This window comes from Amblyomma mixtum, chromosome 9, assembly GCF_055824585.1.
Source record: "Amblyomma mixtum isolate Tamu chromosome 9, ASM5582458v1, whole genome shotgun sequence".
Taxonomy (NCBI): domain Eukaryota; kingdom Metazoa; phylum Arthropoda; class Arachnida; order Ixodida; family Ixodidae; genus Amblyomma; species Amblyomma mixtum.
Window position 1 is genome coordinate 70,925,126 of NC_143020.1, and position 18,284 is coordinate 70,943,409.

The following is an 18,284-nucleotide window of genomic DNA, read 5'->3' on the forward strand; positions in this document are numbered from 1 at the left end:
CAGTACACTAGTAATTGCATTTGTTGCCTGCTGTCAAGATCTTTTGGACAGGCAAAGTGTCTGGGGAGGTCGCGGCCTTATTCAGAAATATTTCGGGCTTCAAGCTGTCACTATGAAACTGCTCCAACCATTCCGGGCATAAGCGACCTTGATTCAAAATGTCTAGCTGGGCTAGTGAACCGTATTCTCCCATGGCCCAGGCCTTCGACATCCTGGAGCGGGAGTACGGCATCCCACCTGTCATGACTGGCCAGGAGATGGCAGACTGTGCCGTGCCGGACAAGCTCACCATGGTCTCGTACGTGTCCCAGATCTACGAGACCTTCCGGCGCGAGATCCCGCAGGGGCGTCCTGCCTACAAGGTCAGCAAGCTCATCGAGGAGAATCAGCCACCGCCAACAGCCCCTCTCAACCTCCTGGCCAAGCTCACCTCCTCGTCATCCCAGCGGCCCGCCAGCAAGCGCAAGTCATCGAGCGAACACGAACCGGTCAGGGACCGGAGCGAGGGCCACCGCCGGAGTAGGGTGTCCATCACCAGGAGCCGGCGGGCCCGTGACCGAGTCGCCGACATCGTGGCCGGCGGCGACGCAGCTACCCTGAACCAGTACCACAAGATTCTCTCGGCCATGGATAAGGAGTCCTTCGGAAAACGGATGCAGGCACTCCAGGAACAGCTTGGCAAGGACTACAGGCCGTCGTCTCGCGGCAGCCGCGGCCGGAGGAGCGGACACGTCTCTTCGGCAACGGAGGACGAGAGCAGCTCGGTCACGGGGAAGATTCCGCGGACTGCGGTCGAGCAGCTCCAGGAGCAGCTCAACTCCATCGGCAAGCCCATTCCGGTGAAGAAGCGGGAGCCCAAGGTTGGCCGCATTGGCAAGGATGAGTGGAATGTCAAGATGCTGGAAGAGCGTCTCAAGCAGCAGCAGAAGAGGCAGAAAGAGCCCAAGGTGGAGCCCGAGAAGCCGCAGATCCTGAGGGACATCTTCGAGAGCAAGCGGAGCACCATGGATGCGCGGCTCAAGGCCGACGGCAAAGAGACGGAGAGTGACCGAGCGCGCTTCACGAACCTTGACGAAAGGTTGCACAAGTTGGACCGGCAACTCAAGGAAGGGTCGCTAGACGTTGGGCGGCGAGGGGCAAACCGGGTTGCAGCAATGGCAGATTACATTGCCAACGTCCTGGATGCTCAAACAGGGCTGAGGGAGAAGAGACCCCCTCCACCACCGCCTGTGGTGTTATATCGCAGCGATGACATGGACGGTGCGAAGACTCCTCCACCAAAGAAACCGGCGGTTACTCAGCCACCTGTGTCGAAACCGGCGCCCTCTTTACAGCAACCGATCACGACACCTACGACGACTAAGTTGAAAGAGAGTGCTGGGGGTGCTAATGTGGGTGGCTCTGTGAGTGAGATCTGTTGTTTCTGTCACAAACGGGTCTACCTCATGGAGAGGTTGAGTGCGGAAGGCCTGTTCTTCCATCGGAACTGCTTCCGGTGTGAGTTTTGTCAGTGCAGTCTTCGGTTGGGCAACTATGCCTACGACAGCACCACAGCCTTCAAGGGTAAGTGCTGCCTTCTTTGACAGTGTGCATAACTTGTGCAACCTGTGGTGTGCTATCATAAAAAATTACACAAATCACGGCAGCCATACAACACACTTATGCTGTGTGATTTTTCTGTCATGTTTGTATTGTCTTAGACACTTGGAGTATGTGGGGATAGTTATTCCAGTTACTTACAGAAGGTGTCCTCGATTTAACGTGACACACTGCGTGCTGGTACAGTGCTACTAAATGGAGGGGGGGTTGTTATCTTTTGTTGGTTGCAGAGGCAGAGAATGAGTCTGAGTGAGAGTTTCACAGAACAACAATGGCACAAAGCAGTTACAGGTCATATAAGAATGCATGCGGATAGTTATTTCTGAGAAAAAATACAATACAATACACAGATTTACAACGGCAGTATACGAGAGAGAGGCAAAAAACAACACCTATCATTTGCTAGGCATCGCGACAGTCTGTCTGCCCGAAAATGCTGAAATGTCTGTCCCAAAGAGACCTCAGGCTGTCACTTTCCTCCGCTAGTCCTACTCGCTAAGCAGGGATGATGTTGACCTGATTGCCATGTGGTAATGTTTTCTTCAAAGCACCAAAACTGCGGTTCTACTGTACAGACTTATTACTGGCACTAAAGCGCTCTTCTTTTGTAGGCATTGTATGGCTATTCACTACTTCACTGTAGGGTGGGGCACCAACCCGGTAAAGAATTTACAATTTAATTTCTTTTTTCACTTGCTTCGGTTTCAACAGCCAAGTGATGGCTGTGGCGTCAGAAGTCACCATACGTCACGCGAGGCATGAAAAAACTGCAATATAATTATACTTCATTGTTTTAATTAATCGAAATGCTAAAGACAGCCTTCCTGAAGAGCAGGGATGGTAACGAGTGAAGAAGGAGCAATTGTATTTTTCTTTCTCTATGCCTCACGTGACCTTTACTGGCATTTGATGTCATAGTCAAATTCGGTTGTAAATTATTTGGTGGTCATAGGTGAATGCCATGTGGTGATCCATGTATAGTAATGCCTTGTGCACGATTACAAAGAAGAAAGCATGCAGCTGACATTTTTAACAAAGCCATTTTTAACTAAACCTTTAACAAAGCCAGTTTCTTCAACAGTATTTTGTCACCAAGCCCCTGACATCAGTGTGGAGTTAAGGGGCCATTTGGCTCAGTGAATAGCATGCTTTTGTACGTGTACTTTATTAGCTACTCAATATCTGTCTTTCATCTGTGCATGCTTTTGGTGTTTGGCTAGCTTGTTTTGTTCCAGGGAAAGAAAGAACAGCACAAATACAAATTTACCTTTTAACTACAATATCCATTTGATTTGCAATGTTGTGTATTCGCTTTTGTCTCAAGCAAATGAAATAGTAAACAAAAAAATGGTACACTTCTTTGTTATGTGCAATACCCCTGTCAAGCGTGCAAAATGAGGTGCACTTAAAGGGAGTGTGCTTCAGCCCCTCGAGTGCACTTTACACTGTGCATTGCTAAACAGGAAACCAGAGTGCACTCATAGATACGGAAATGGCAGCTGGCTAAAACCAAACGTTTTAGAAATGGTGATTTGTTAGTGTAACCTTCAGAATTATGCTCATTTAGAGCAGTAGAGCACGCAAAAATGAACGTAACATAATTTTTGGCCACGACTGCATTAAATTTGTTTTATGGTAATAATGCAGCAAGTCAAGACAAGTCTCTCGCATGCAGATTTTGGACAACAAACAACATGACGGACTACACTCGTTTTAGTGATGTTTTGTTCGGCTGGTTGCTATCACAAAGCCATTGCTCAAATAAAAAATATATGTAGCAGGTTAAATCAACTTGTATGTGCATTTTGTTATATATTGCATTTTTTTTTGTGTTCTGTGAATGCAGTCCGACCTAAGTGCGCACTTCAGCGAGTGCACTTATTTTGCGCCATTTAGCTGTGCTAGAGTGAACTTTTAAGAAGTGAAACTCTTCTTAAGTGCACTGTATTTTGCTCGCTTGACAGGGGTGTTCTTTTTCAGCTCATATAACATGACGTTCGGTTACAGCATTTATTCTTGATTTATTCACACATATGTTTGTGACTGTGCAGCCTTCTTGCTTTTGTGCATTGCTTGCGTTTCTTCAAAAATATGCAATTCTAGCATGGGATAGCTGGCATGTTTTTGTTCTCCTCTTTGCCACGAAAATTTACTAATTTACTAAAGTTTGCACTAGTAATTTATAGATGCCTGTGACCACTCATAGCTTGGTGCAATTAGTAGTGGTTGTCATGTAGAACTAAACTGCCTTGTTATAATATAGTTCAGACCAAAATAATGGACGTAATGAAACAAGCATAATGCCTGCTGATTCCTGAAATTCCACTTCAAGCCATTCATTCAGTACTATTCACTAACAGGAGCACTAATAAATATGTACGAAAAAGATCGGACTGGAAGGTTGAAACTGTAGAAAGGTGTGAAAAAAAAGAATAGGGATGAGGGTTTTTTAAAATTTATCAGTGCATGAAATTCATCCGTAGCTTTGTGCACAAGTTCGTAAAGGTGACAGATGTGTTGGACTTCTGTTTTGCAAAAGGTGCTGGATTATTTTATGCTATATGTATGATATGTTATGTTATTCTGTACTGTGGTGTGTGGAGTTAAGTTTCCTGAAGCTACATGTGGGCTATAATAGGGGCCTTAGCAAAAGGACCACGATTAATTTCGACCACCTGGGGCTGTCTACCATGCACTGACCTCACACAACACGCAGGAACCTTTGCATGTCTCCCGCATGACTGAAGTGAGGCTGCCTTGGCCAGGATTCAATCCTGCAGCCTTGTGCTCTGTAGCAGAATGCCTTGGCCATCGTGTCACTGCAGCAGATCTTTTGTAGGAGAGAGTAGCAGCATTGATAGATCCTAGTAGATTCCGTTGACCGCTCTCTGAGGTGACAGGGACAGCATCTTCAAGCTACAGAGCGCATACCATGCCCAATGTGAATGTGCAGGCAAGTTCTACTGCACGGCACACTTCCGCATGGAGAGGCCCAGCCAGCGGTGGCAGGAGATGATGAAGCGGAAGCAGGCTTTCCTGTCGGCTAATCCCGAGCCACCATCACTCATGCCTGCTAAGCCGGCCACTGTGGAGGACTCTGGCAGCGCGATCCATGGGCGGCGCAGTCCGTCACCACCCCACGGAGGTGCAGGGGAGGGCATGGAGGACCCCACAAGGATGGAGGAAGTCCGTACGCCTCCAGCCGGAACTGACGCGGGTGTCATCACCTTTCAGGTGTGTGCAGCGTGATAGCATAATAGTCTTGCTTTCTCACCGTAATGGTTATGCTTAGTGAGAAACATCATTACACCACTTAGGAGGATAGCAATGGTTTGTACCCATGCTGAGAGTTTTTTTGGCAAGCATTGACATTATGATCACTTACTAGTGTTTGAAATCATCACGATTGTTGGTGTAGGACTAACTGAAGGGCTAACTGGCTCACTGAAGGCTAACTGAAGTGTCAGTATAAATTTCACTTCACAGTGTCATTATATAAGCCTTATTAGAGCTGAGGCTAACTCCGTGTTACAGTTTACTTAGTACTGCATATCTGGTCTACAAGTTGCACCTACGTATAATTCGCACCCACCCTGCAAACTGCAGTTTTTCCGAAAAAAAAATCTCGTATAAGTTGCACTGATACATGACACACCTGTTCATTCGATAAGCAGTATAGAAACATGCTGAGAACCCTTCGTTACAGAGTCCAACGAAAGTACACACTTGCGGTGTCCACCATGCTGACACAATACTCAAGCTTTGTCCAGCATGCTCTCTTACCGTTGTCAGTCTTTTCTATTGGCTCCGTCAGCCAGAGCACTCTTTTGGCTTTTTGTGAGGCTTGGTTCAGTTTTTTCCTCACATCGGACTGCCTTCTTGACGCAGTCCATTCTCCAGCACATATTCAATGGGCACACAATTTGAATTCTGCATGGTAGCTCTGCAAAAGGAAGGAAAACCGATGAGACTGATGCTGAAATCGGAGCTTGTGAAGGTATTCTGTCCACAAGATAACATTTTAAAAATAATTAATTTTTTTTCTTCTTTATATATATATATATATATATATTCAAATATAGTTACTGCACAGAGCAAAAAATGACGGGTTACTTCACGCCAAGGCTGGTGCTTATGTACATAACTTCCGCAGTACAAATGCACTCTCACCCTCTTGCCAGGGCATGCATTGCCATTGGCCGTTCCCAAGCCAGGCACTTCGCTTCCGAGCAAAGTGGAGAGGGCGCCACTGAACACACAAAGCTTTGCACCCTCTGCTGGTCAGCGGAGGATTTTTCTCCGTGGTTCTCATACTTTCTGGGGTATACGCAGGCGGTTTCTCTTTCGCATTATGCCGACTTCTTAAATGTGTGTCGATTTTTGTGACACCTGTTAGCTGTCTGAACGTACGGCTGAAAGTAATTTCTGTGGCCCGAAGGCTTTTGACGAAGGGTGTACATTTGTGTGGAGGCCATCCCAGTAAAAGGTGCACGAGGAAGATCAGTCTGGACCCACCATAAGCAGCTGCTTTTAGTGCAGAGTAGTGACGAATCGTTGTTCGTTCTCTCTTCTGCAGCCCAAGACGTACAAGACGCCGCGGCAGCTGTCGGCCGAGGAGATGGCCACGCTGGTGGATGTGGACAGCACGCCGGAGCGGGTGGAGTTTGAGAACACGCTGGAGCTGCTCTCGGAGGACGAGCTGCTCACGAGCGAGCTGGAGGAGGAGGAGCTGGCCCAGAAGAACCTCGGCGCCGTTGAGGTGCCGACCAGTGACGACGAGTACTCGGACTACAGGTATCAGGGGGGTGGGGTGCCTTTTTTTAGTTAGCTCCAGTCGTTTACGGACCATAGGCACTGTCGCAACAAAAGTGGCTTTTCAGGAAGGGGCGGGGGGGGGGGGGGGGGGGGGGCAAATAACCGGAATTTCGAATATAGGTCAGACATATTTGTTATTCAGTGCATGTTCGATTTAGCTAATGGATGTATGAAAATTTCCGAATATTTGGCAGCAACTGAACACCGTGGACTTTCGTATAATCCTACCGTGATGGAATCACATTTTCAGCAAATATGCAAAAATCAAGTTAAGATCTCTGGAAAACTCTTTTTTTTTATTGTTTATAGCATGGACCAGACAAGTTCTAGAGCTTACGTCATTGTGCACTCCTAAGCCCGTGGACCTTATGCGAAATTCTGCAAGTCAGCTTTCCCATATACCACAGTTGACCAAAACAAGATGGCTAACCAGTTACGTGAAAGCGCATAGTTTTTTGTTGCTTCAGTAGTGTGTTTCGTACTTCACGCCCACACCGATGAGCTCGTCCTGTTGCCATCACAACACTTCTAGCTAGAGCTCCGACATCTTGTTTTGGTCAGCTTTGGTGATCGGGAACGCCCGCTTGGGGAATTTTGCATAGGGCTCCCAAAGAGGAGACATAGTCGAGGTGTCATAGGTCACCTGCAGGGCAACCGATTGCATAAATATGCCACCTATAGCCTGTGTACCTCTGACTAGCACTGAGCAGCAATTGTGATGACAAAAAAATAACACGTGACACACGTGCTGCCATGTGACGCACATTCCCGTGCTCCTGTGTTTCGTTTCAGCACATGAAAGCAGCCCATATTCTTTGGTCTGTAGCTGCAATGAAAATCACGGTTTTGAGCATCCAAAAAGTGGTATTGATATCATTAATGGCGAGCTACAAACCTCTCAGTAAATGTGATAGGCCTAACTCTAATAGTTTAAAAGTTAGCTATTTTAATTTTAATTGATTAATTTGGTAATTGGTAGATCTAAGCTATTTCCTTATGGTCACCGCCAATGAAAGTACTGCTCTGAAGAAAGCGCTTTGTCAACTTACAAGACCTGTTTTTAAAAATTACTGACAACCACAGTGGTGGCCTAGTGGTCGGAGCATCCACCTTGCGTGCAGGAGGAACGAGGTTTGATCCCCAGTGCCTCTGGGTACCCAGTGGTGGGTACAACGGGCACAAGCTTTCCCCTTCCTGGTGCTTGGCTTCTCTAGTGTGAAATTCTTGGGAAATGGGTCTCTGACCCCACCTTGAGTAGAAGAAGAAAAACCATGCGCCATAGCGCTCTTTGGCCACAGATGCCCTTGCGCCACAAAAATCCATCATCGCCATCATCATCATCAAAAATTACTAACAGTCTTAGATAAAATACCCTGTATATGGGTCCTGTGGGGACCATTCTGGACTGGTGCATCAGAGCTCTGTGATATTACATTCCATGCCCTGCTTTTGTCTGTCTATCTAAGCGGTGTATGTCGCCCCTATTCGTTTGCTAACTGTCACCCGACCGCAGCTCTGACGAGGGCTCTGAGTCCGAGAGCCTGGTGGAGGAGATCGAGCACTCGTTGAACCTGGACGACACCCGGCACATGGCTGAGACATGGCAGCGCAAGCACGCCTCCTCCCTGGACGTGGCCGCCACCCAGGACGAACCAGTGAGCCGAGAGATGGGCAATGGTGTCACGCCCCCCGCGAGGTCTCCGGGGGCAGACGACGAAGAGGAAGGAGACGAAGAGGAGTCGAGCACCGAAGGTGCGTTGTTCTGCAATTGGCGTGTGTTGTGTCTCGATTGCCAACTTGCCCAATGTGTTGAGGAGTGACGTTCAGGAGGTGAAACTTTCTATAGACCAACACCAGTCTGTGACGTAAGGAAGATGCATTGGTGCTGCTATAGTTGGGTGGGAGGAGGAAGAAGAAGAAGAACCTTTCCCTCCCGATTCTTGGCCAATCGCCCAGTGTGGCCATGTGCCATCTTTTCAAAGGCTAACAACAACAACTGGTAGATAGGACCAGTTTGCTACCCTGCACTGGGGGAAAGGGATGAGGGGATATAAAGGTGAGGGAGGAAAGGGAGAGATAAGAAAAAGCACAAGGCAAAAGGCTTCGGCAAAGTCGCAGCCTGTCGTACAGGCTCGACACTCGCAATAACCACAGGAGGGCACGGCAGGCCCTCACTGCCGATGATCTCCGCGGTCAGTGTCCCAGAATTTGGAACTCCGTTAGTGGCGTGAAGCGGTGGGTTCCAGCGCAAGGCGGAAAGGATGTCTTGCAGAACTGTACGCAGGGCATTCACAAAGAATATGAGATACGGCCTCCTCGCAGCCACAGATCTTGCATTCAGGGTTATCAGCCATGCTGATCACTGTCGATGAGCCGGGGGGGGAGGGGGGGGGGGGGTTACAGCTGGGAATATGGTCCACAAGAAGGCATGTAAACGGAAAGGATGTCTTGCAGAACTGTACGCAGGGCATTCACAAAGAATATGAGATACGGCCTCCTCGCAGCCACAGATCTTGCATTCAGGGTTATCAGCCATGCTGATCACTGTCGATGAGCCGGGGGGGGAGGGGGGGGGGGGGGTTACAGCTGGGAATATGGTCCACAAGAAGGCATGTAAACAAAAGTTTGCAATTAATTATCTGATTTCACAGTGTACCTGTAAGGTCCTTCCTTCGTTAACAAAAGCTCAGTACATCCTAGAGCAGGAGGTGAAAGTATGGAATGGGATTTTAAACCCGATATGTTTTTAAAACACCGCAATATGTGCATGCCAGAGTTATCCCCGGGTTGGGGTACCGGGCGGGAGTGCTGGCGGTAAAAGCAGATGTAAACAAAACTGTTCAAAGTTCTCGTTTCTCATTTCACTGTGCACCTAAGAAGGTGACCACTTGTAAGTGGCCCACAAGTACTATAAAGCGCATGAAAAAGTATGAAACCTCGTTTCGAAGATGATGTTTTTTAAAAGTTACGATAAATGTGTGTTATGACGCCAGACATTCCCCCCCCCCCCCTTCCCCCCCAACACATCTGAGCGCTTGGTCAGCTAGGTGTGTCTCCAAATTGGACAAGCTTCTCAGGTAGTTTGATATGCTGTTGCGTGAGTTACATTGCTCGCAAATACATTCATTCAAACTGGACAGCCTAGACAGTCCTGCATGGAAGGCTATTCTTAATTGTCATAAGCGAACTGTGCACTGTAGAAGACGACCAGACTGCTGATACCCCTGGCTTCCTCTGGCATCCCTGAGCGTCCCCATGTTTGTAAACATGTGGTTAGCACAAGTGTGAGTGAATAATTAGGTACTCTCACTGAGAAAGAGGCACTGATAGATGCAGAATCAATGGTGGCAACAGTTGGTATTGAAGGCAGCCTGTTCACAACAAATTTTTTCCAATAGTATTTTGAATTTACTACATGTAAACTTATGATGTCCTCTTTTGCTCGCTATAAACAATATAAAATTTGTTGCTCCTATGTTGCTAACAGACCACTAGGCTCATTTGCAAACAGTACGTGCTATCAACCTGAACGTCTTTTTTTCTTGTGGTAATTTAACTAACTGGATGTTTCACTGTTATAAAACAGTTCAGGTCTAGCATTTTCTCGGACTGTCAGCTTCAGACCAAGGGTCATCTTTTATACACCCATGCATCAGCAGTTGGACCATTTGCAAGCACTGTATTATCTTGCACATTTAACTCTTCTGCCAAAGGCTTTCTGAACATCGCATAAAAGCTGTCTTATAACTTAAGGCTAAAATTTTGAAGTTTGAAGACATTTCGTCCAGGCAAAGTGCTTGGAGTTGTCAGAGACTCAATTTTTCGAAAGCAGAAAGCTGTAACTGTTTTAGGAAAAATGAAGCCACCGCACAAGGGATGGAGGAGAAGATAAAATGAACAGGCATCAGTCCAGTGCTAGTTTCTTAGTTGAGATCTAATCTAGAATCGATTGGTTCTGCTTAAATTACCTAGTGAAATTTGTTCTTATGATTACTGTTGCTTCTAGTTTGCAAGTTGTTGCCTCTAGGGGGCAACACATATTTTTATATTGGCATGCTTTGTTCGCTGCCAGCCTTTTTGTGACTTGGCGATCATTCTTCTGTGGCGTTCAGGTGAAGATGACTACGATGAAGGTGAAGAGGAAGAGGATGAAGAAGACGAGACAGAAACTGAGACTGGTGATGAAGATGCAACGAGTCAGGATGTCGACAGCGATGAAGAGTACAGCCCGCCCGAGATCCTCTCTGATGGTGAGTCAGAAGTTAGTTTGCGTACCGTTTATGCGTCATATGGATGCTTGAGATAAAAATTAGTCATGTTTTTCTGCCTTGGGATTGGCTCGCACACAGCTGTGAAAAACATCCAGCTGCGTTTCATGGTGATGTTACTTTTCTTCAAGAATGGCATAACAGGAAGGTAGTTCTTTTGAGAAACAATGCGCAAGTGGGGAAACAGCAGGTTTCGTTGTATATTAACAACTTAAAATTTCTGCTAGAAGAAACCTAACGATTATGCGTAGTAAGTCATGCAAATGATTCAGTTTTTGTCTGCCAAATGCCTCTGTTGTGACTGGTATTTGGAAAGTATTTTGGTGTGTATCGGTCAACATCCCATTTGCAGCGTTCGATGTAGAGTTTAATGCTGCATTTAATGCTGCCACTTTTATTTAAGCATTGTTACCTTCCTTTCTTCATCACCTTATCTCCATTGATTATCAGACAATATGAGTTCTTGGAAAATAAGGCTTAGTATTTGTAGCTACACCTGGAAAGCTCTCTGGAAAAGGAGATAAAATGCATTAAGAGTTAATTGATGTTGGTTTAGACATACCTCTGTTGATTATTTGGGTAATCTCAAAATTTATCATTGAACAAGATTTGACAATTGGCTCAGGTGGACTCGTAAATTTGCAGTGGCAAAATTTACCATTGAATAAAAGTTGACGATTGGCTCGGGTGGAATCGTAAATTTTCAGTGGCAAAATTTACCATTGAACAAAAATTGATAATTAGCTCGAGTGTAATCATAAATTCGCTGTGGCAAAGTTTAACATTTAACAAAAATTGACAATTGGCTCTGGCGGAATAATAAATTTGCAGTGGCAAAATTTACCGTTGAACAAAAGTTGACACTTGGCTCGGGTGGAATCATACATTTTGCAGTGGTAAAATTTATCATTGAACAAGAATTGACAATTGGCTCAGGTGGACTCGTAAATTTGCAGTGGCAAAATTTACCATTGAATAAAAGTTGACGATTGGCTCGGGTGGAATCAAATTTCCTGTGGCAAAATTTGTTATTGAACAAGAATTGACAGTTGGCTCTGGTGGAATCATAAATTTGCCATGACAAAATTTACCTTTGAACAAAAATTGACAATTGGTTCGGGTGGACTCGTAAATTTGCAGTGGCAAAATTTACCATTGAACAAGAATTGACAATTGGGTTGGGTGGAATCATAAATTTGCAGTGGCACAATTTATCATTGAACAAGAATTTACAATTGGCTCGGGTGGAATCATAAATTTGCCATGACAAAATTTACCTTTGAATAAAAATTGATAATTGGTTCGGGTGGACTCGTAAATTTGCCGTGGCAAAATTTACCATTGAACAAAAATTCACAATTTGTTCGGGTGGACACGTAAATTTGCTGTGGCAGCCGGTCGTCAACTGTTGATTTCGGCTTTTCTGAATGCAATCATGACAGTTTTTAAGTACCATGCTCATTTGAACAACGTTTCACTCTTGCTTTCTTTATTTATGTTTTGTTTTCAGTAATTCCAAAATCCACTCAATTCAAACACTTCATGTGGTCCATCAGGCTTTGAATAAACAAAGTCTACTGTCTAGCCACATAAAGTTGAGAGGCATCTGGGTAACATGATTTAACTGTCACATTACTGCACCCTTCTTAAACTTAACGCTTAGACTCGAAAACAAAGCGAGACTGTCTGTACCTCCACTTTGGAAAAAAAAAAAAAAAAACCAGAGCTTCAATTTCGGCTTTCTTGAAGGAAACAGTACATTCACTTGTGTAGATGACTTCAACCCTGCAGTTAAGCTCACCTCCTTCCCTTTTTTTTTCTTTCAGTTGTGGCGCCTTGTTTGTGTGTTTCTTCTTTATTCATTGCCGCTTTCGTTCACACTGTGCCTCTCTTCTTTCTCCTTTCTTTCTTTTTTCTCTTCTTCTTTCTCCTCCTCCTCTCCATCCGTGCCCGCCCCCACGGCAGCCTGCATGAACTACCTCTCGGGTGCGCCCATTGCACCGCGTCCCGAGTTAGAGCGGGACCGTCCCGAGCATGAGGAGCATGCAGCCTGCAGCGTGTCCTAGCTTCTTTTTGCAAAGCATGCGAAGCTGCTTCTACTTCCCACATTGTTGACCACTAGCCGTTGCGCGTATGGTCACGTGACAGGGAGAGCATGGGCTAAAAAGCCGAGGAGTGTAATGTATATTGTAATTTGTTACTTGTGCGCTTCTGAGAAAAATCAAAACTAGAGCAAGTACGTATGTGTAGTTACTAAGTTGATGCACAAAAAAAATTTCTGGTCATTAGTTGTGGCCATAAATTACTTTCTCCATGGTCCACCAAGCATTACAGTTGAACCTCGCTACAACGAAACCTACGGGGCGTGCGGAAAGTTTCGTTGAAGCGAAATTTTGTTGCGGCGAAAACAGCCCAAAAACACTGTCATGTTGGACAACATAAGTCCCTCGTCAACATAGTCACTCGTGCAGAAACACGAGTGGAAAAAAACTAGGGAAAATGCGCTGCTGCTCTTGCCAGGCTTCTGCGTCCTTTGGCAACGGATTGCATGTGGCTCTGGCTTGGAAGAAAACTGGAGCTTGCACCCACGCCTTGTCGCAAGGCAGCCAGCCTGATTGTCATCACCACCAAGCAATGGTGGTCTTCATGTGCGTTTGAATGAGTGGATCAATTGGTTCCAGCGAAAGTTTAGTGAAACAAAGCAGCGTGGACCTACGGAAGTACACATATGGGCAGCGATATGCTTGTTTAAGGAACGAAACAGTGCAACTAAAATGAAGGACCAAGAAAAAGAGAGACACGAACACGCGCTGACTTACAACTGACTGTTTTAATCGCAAAACCGCATTTGGAGCACGCGAATTCTTTGCGTTGCTCCGGTTCGTCAAAACTGGCTGCACATTGCAAATCCTGCCTATGCACTCCATACTTTGACAACACTGTTGTGCTGTATCGCCATAAAGAACAACTGGTACGGGAAGTAGTAGAGGCGTATCATATCTGCACAGAAGTTGACTCGTGTGAGCAGCACTTCGATGGCCTTGTCTAAGCGCGAGATATATCTGTTGGAAAAGCGTGGGAGCCTGTAGGTGCTTACCTTTCGGTTTTTCCTTTCTTTTTATGTTAGTAGTTTGCGATGACAACGTGAGGCTGTGACACAGCGATTAGAGATTATTTATATGTGGTTTTCCGATTAAAACAGTCAGTTGTAAGTCAGCGCGTGTTCATGTCTCTCTTTTTCTTGGTCCTTCGTTTTAGTTGCGCTGTTTCGTTCTTTAAAGATGCAATACCAACTCGTCCACTATGCTATGTTGCTACAAGATATGCTTGTTTTATTGTAAGATAGATTTTTGAACCCAGCTTCGCATAGCAAAAAATTTGTTGAAGCGGAAACGCGCCCCAGGAATGGTTCATTGTGATGAGAAATTTGTTCCACTACTTTCTATATCGAGCTGACAGGGAATTGGAAATATTTCGTTGAAGTGAAAATTTCGTTCAATCGTCATTTGTTGTAGCGGGGTTCAACTGTAATATAGTAGCTTTTCATAGAAAAATGATTTCTTTTTAGGAAAAGTAAACAAAATATGTGCTCACAAGTAGTTGTGGTTCTTCATTAATTTGTTGCTTTGCATCATTTGCAGGCTTCCATCAAGAGAGTTTATGCTTATTGATGGTTGTTACCGCCATTGCGCTAGTTGCTAGTTTGTCACATGGTTGTGATGAATGCAAAGTTGGGCTCTCAGAGGTTCCGGGAGATGTTGAAACATTGGCAGGTCTAAGGTAATGAGGTCTAAAGTTATTAATTTTATGAGGTCTTTCAATGAGGTCCGAAATAATTGAGGTGCTACGCATTATGGCATTGGTCTAAAAAAACAATGCCATACAATATACAGCTTGGGAGGCTACTCTGCAAAGAAAACCTTGTTGCAAGGGCTGCTACAGAGCAAAATCATTTAAGCAGTCTGCTGATTTAATTCATTCATAGTGCAATGTAATGCCTGGCCTGAAAAAAATCATTATGCACTAGTGTAATGGACAGATCCAAGCAGCGCTATTGAGGTCACTTTGATATGGGCATACCAGTACTGTCGAACTTGCTGTAACGAAGTTGAAAGAGCTGTGCAATTACTTCGTTATAGCCCATGTTGATCGAGCTTCCAAGGGGAATTGTCATTCCTTCGTTATATTCAATATTTCATTGTAAATTGTTTCGTTATAACGAAGTTTGGCTGTAGTTATTTCCATGATGCTCAGTTTTAGCATCGATGAATGATTGTACGTGACCAAGGTGCAGCCATTGATTCCTTAGGTAATTATTGAATGGTAGTTAATGCTTGCTTTACTTTATTGCACTGTGGAAAGTATTTGGTTGCACTGCGTTTCTTTGCATGCAAAAAGCACTGCATATACATGTTTGTGCTGCGTCAAAAGAGCGGAAGTGTCTTTTCAAAAAGCTTTCTCTTGGTGCTTCTGTTTTTCATGGTTAGGGAATGACCACAACCGCTTACTGTTGGTGATAAACGTGAGACGAACTCATGTCTGAGGGAATTTCGACACTTATTGCTTTTGATTTACACTTTATGGGCCGTAGTAATGATGCATGAAGAAAACTTAACGCTGTGTCATATTGGGAGGAGTTGCTTTTAGCCGAAAAAGGAAACAGTTCTGCATTAGCATCAGAACGCAGCGTGAAAAAGTTCTGCTATCACATATACACATACCAAGGCTTCTTATTTCTTTGCGCGAAATATTTTGCTGACTGACTGCTCGCAAGTTGTAGAGCATGTTGCTGACACTTTTCCGCACAACTGCGCCTGCCTGCATTTATTTTTGTCGCTTTATGCTTTTCTTCGAACTTCTTTCTTCTCTGTCGTCTTTCAGAGTACCTTTACACTCATGGAGCAAGCTACTTTAAGCCTTCGTTGGAGCAGAGAAATCTCACTGCCAGGATCATTTATGCTATACAAGGCGCTGTGCTTGTTTAGCACTAGGAAACATTCATGCTGGAAAAGAAAGAAGGGAGGGGGAAAACATTTTTTGAAAAAAGAAAAAATAATACAGGTTGTTTTCATTTGCTCTGCGTGTTCGGTTTGCCTTTTCTTCTGTGTTATCGTTTTTGTTTGTGTCGTTGTAGTTGATTTGCTGTGATGTGTGTTTTGCTGCATTTACTGTTGGTATATTAACATTATAGCTGTGTGGTAGCAATGACTTTAACAGTTGTGTGTGTATGTGTGTGCAAGTCTAACACAGTAGTTTGTGTGGAGTAATATAGTCGTGATTAACGAACAGCAGTCCAAGAGAATGTTGAACTCACACCGAAGGTCATAGCACACCTGCAGACTTTGTTTCCGGGGGTCGGTTTAGTCACCAGAGGCCATCTTTCTCGAGGCAAGGGGTAAGAAACATTTTGTTCTGTTTTTAATTGTGGCAAAAATGTCCTTGTGGTTGTGTGCTCACTGCAGCATGACAGCATAGGAAGACTTCTAGAAAAGCTGTTGAACAGGTTATCAATCACATTCTTGTCCGGACTAGTGCAAGTCGAAGAAGCAAAAAGAAATTAGGCAGGTGTGAGCCGAGCACTCTAAATAAGACTAAAGACCAGTTATGGAATTCTTTTCTTTTTGTTGGGTGGGGCTGATATTGTTATCATTTCATGGAACCGCTTTTTCACAAAGAAAAGTATTGTCTTCTGTCATAGATGTACACTCAAGGTACTGATCACCTGACCAGAATACAGTCGAATCTGCATATATCGAACACTCAGAACATCCCCTTGAAAATCCCATGCACAAGGGTAGCACTATAGTTCGAGTTTATTGAAATCGCATTTAGCAGAACTTTTTTAAATGACATGCCGTACCCCTGCAAGGGGTGCTTCTCCTAAAGGTGTTCTTTGATCACTTTTCGCACGTGCAAATCATGGAAGTGTGGAAGTTCCGACGCTGCGGAATGTAGTACCAGTATAAAATAGGCATATGAGTATATGGGATGACATGCTTTAAAGTGTGCATGTGCCAAACACTATTTCATATCGAGCCTTAAAGTATGCTCATGTTATGTATGCTATTTTCCTAGTTAAGCGTGCGAACCAAAGCGAACTGGTTCCAAAAGCGAACTGGTTCCAAAAGCGAACTGGTTCCAAAAGCGAACTGGTTCCAAAGCGAACTGGTTCCAAAGCGAATTGGTTCCAAAGCGATCCGGTTCCAAAGCGATCCGGTTCCAAAGCAATCCGGTTCCAAAGTGAACCGGTCCCAAAGCGAACCATCTTGTGGATATACCCCCTGGATAAGTTTTGAGAAAAACAAGACTAAGAAAACGAAAGCAAAATGTTCGCAGTATCATTTCACAGTAATACTTCAATTGGCAGCACATACAGCATCTTGCACATCATCATGGTTTGTTGCAACCTCTGTACTTACATGTTGCATTAGGTAGGCAGACAGAGTGCACCACCTCAGGTACCCGGTTACATGCTAATACGCCTGCCACTGTGGGAGGACCAACAACAGTTCTTGGATTCTCTTATTTCTTTGAATGAAAGCCCGCAGATTTCTTGCCCTCTACCAGAGGTGGTTATTCTGCAGCATGTTTGAAGAATTGGAAAAAACAGTGCAACGGAAGACGAGACATGACGAGACGTTGCGCTGTTTTTTCCAATTCTTCAAACGTGTACTAACTAGCCCATATTTGCACTCTTCTGAAATTCTGCAACATGTATGCATTATCAGATTACATGTTAGTTAGTCTCTTTAGTATCTCCTTCTTCAGAGGCATTCATGACCGCTAATGATGCGTCTCTTACTTAGCTCAAGAGAGAGCGAGTATGCACAAACGTATTCTTTCGGAGTGCTGATGCCAGTATCTAAGCAAACAATTAAAGAAGCAGCCTGTCGTTTCGTTATGATGGACAAATCTTTACTCCTCAGGCTTTTGTGTAGAAAGTGATCGCCAAAAACAAAACTCTGTACAAGATTGGACCAAAGAGCATGGCAAGGCAGGCTATCAAGGGAAAGGAAAGTATTTATAAAGCAGGAGAATAGAGAGAAATATGGCCTAGCCTTTGATAGCGGTGAATGGAAGTGTATGTCGCAACCTTCATCTCGTGAGTATTTAAAAAATAAATTGTGGGCAAAGAATGTTTGGCATAGCATGAGCCAAGGGCTTCAAAAGTTGATAGACTATTACAATAGTCAGTAATACGAGATTTGAGCGCAGGTCTTCACATGCCGCTTGCCATGTTACGCTGACGACGCCAACTGTGACATGAAACACAGTAACGGCTGCCTAAGAGCTGCGCTCTAAAGAATTACTTCATGCTTAAACGAAGTTCAACCACTGTTCGTGTTGGTCATGTAGAGGGAGCATTAATATGTTTTACCTCGTAATAGTCTTAACTATTTGATCATCATCATCATCATCTTAATTGTCACCTGTCAAAATAAGTCCACTGTCAGTCACTACCAGTGATCTACACGTGCCTGTCCTGTGTGAATCATTTAGTCATCATCTTGCTTGTTTTGGTTACTTGAAAAGGTTTTATTTGAGGGTTCTGAAGCTTTACTAGAGACTCCAAACGGGTGCAAGTTCTGACATGTGCACTTC

At 44.7% G+C, this 18,284-nt stretch overlaps 1 protein-coding gene across 4 annotated transcripts in view; it reads left to right on the top strand.

Annotated features, from left to right (window-relative positions):
- The window catches only part of Mical (Molecule interacting with CasL), a 72,779-nt gene that overhangs the window by 30,599 nt on the left and 23,896 nt on the right, over positions 1-18,284 (top strand). For all 4 annotated transcript variants that reach the window (XM_089560344.1, XM_089560347.1, XM_089560346.1 and 1 more), the window contains exons 13-17: positions 201-1,563; positions 4,553-4,833; positions 6,176-6,393; positions 7,928-8,166; positions 10,527-10,664. In XM_089560344.1, coding sequence (XP_089416470.1) covers positions 201-1,563; positions 4,553-4,833; positions 6,176-6,393; positions 7,928-8,166; positions 10,527-10,664 — 2,239 coding nt within the window. The remainder of the gene's footprint in view (positions 1-200; positions 1,564-4,552; positions 4,834-6,175; positions 6,394-7,927; positions 8,167-10,526; positions 10,665-18,284) is intronic.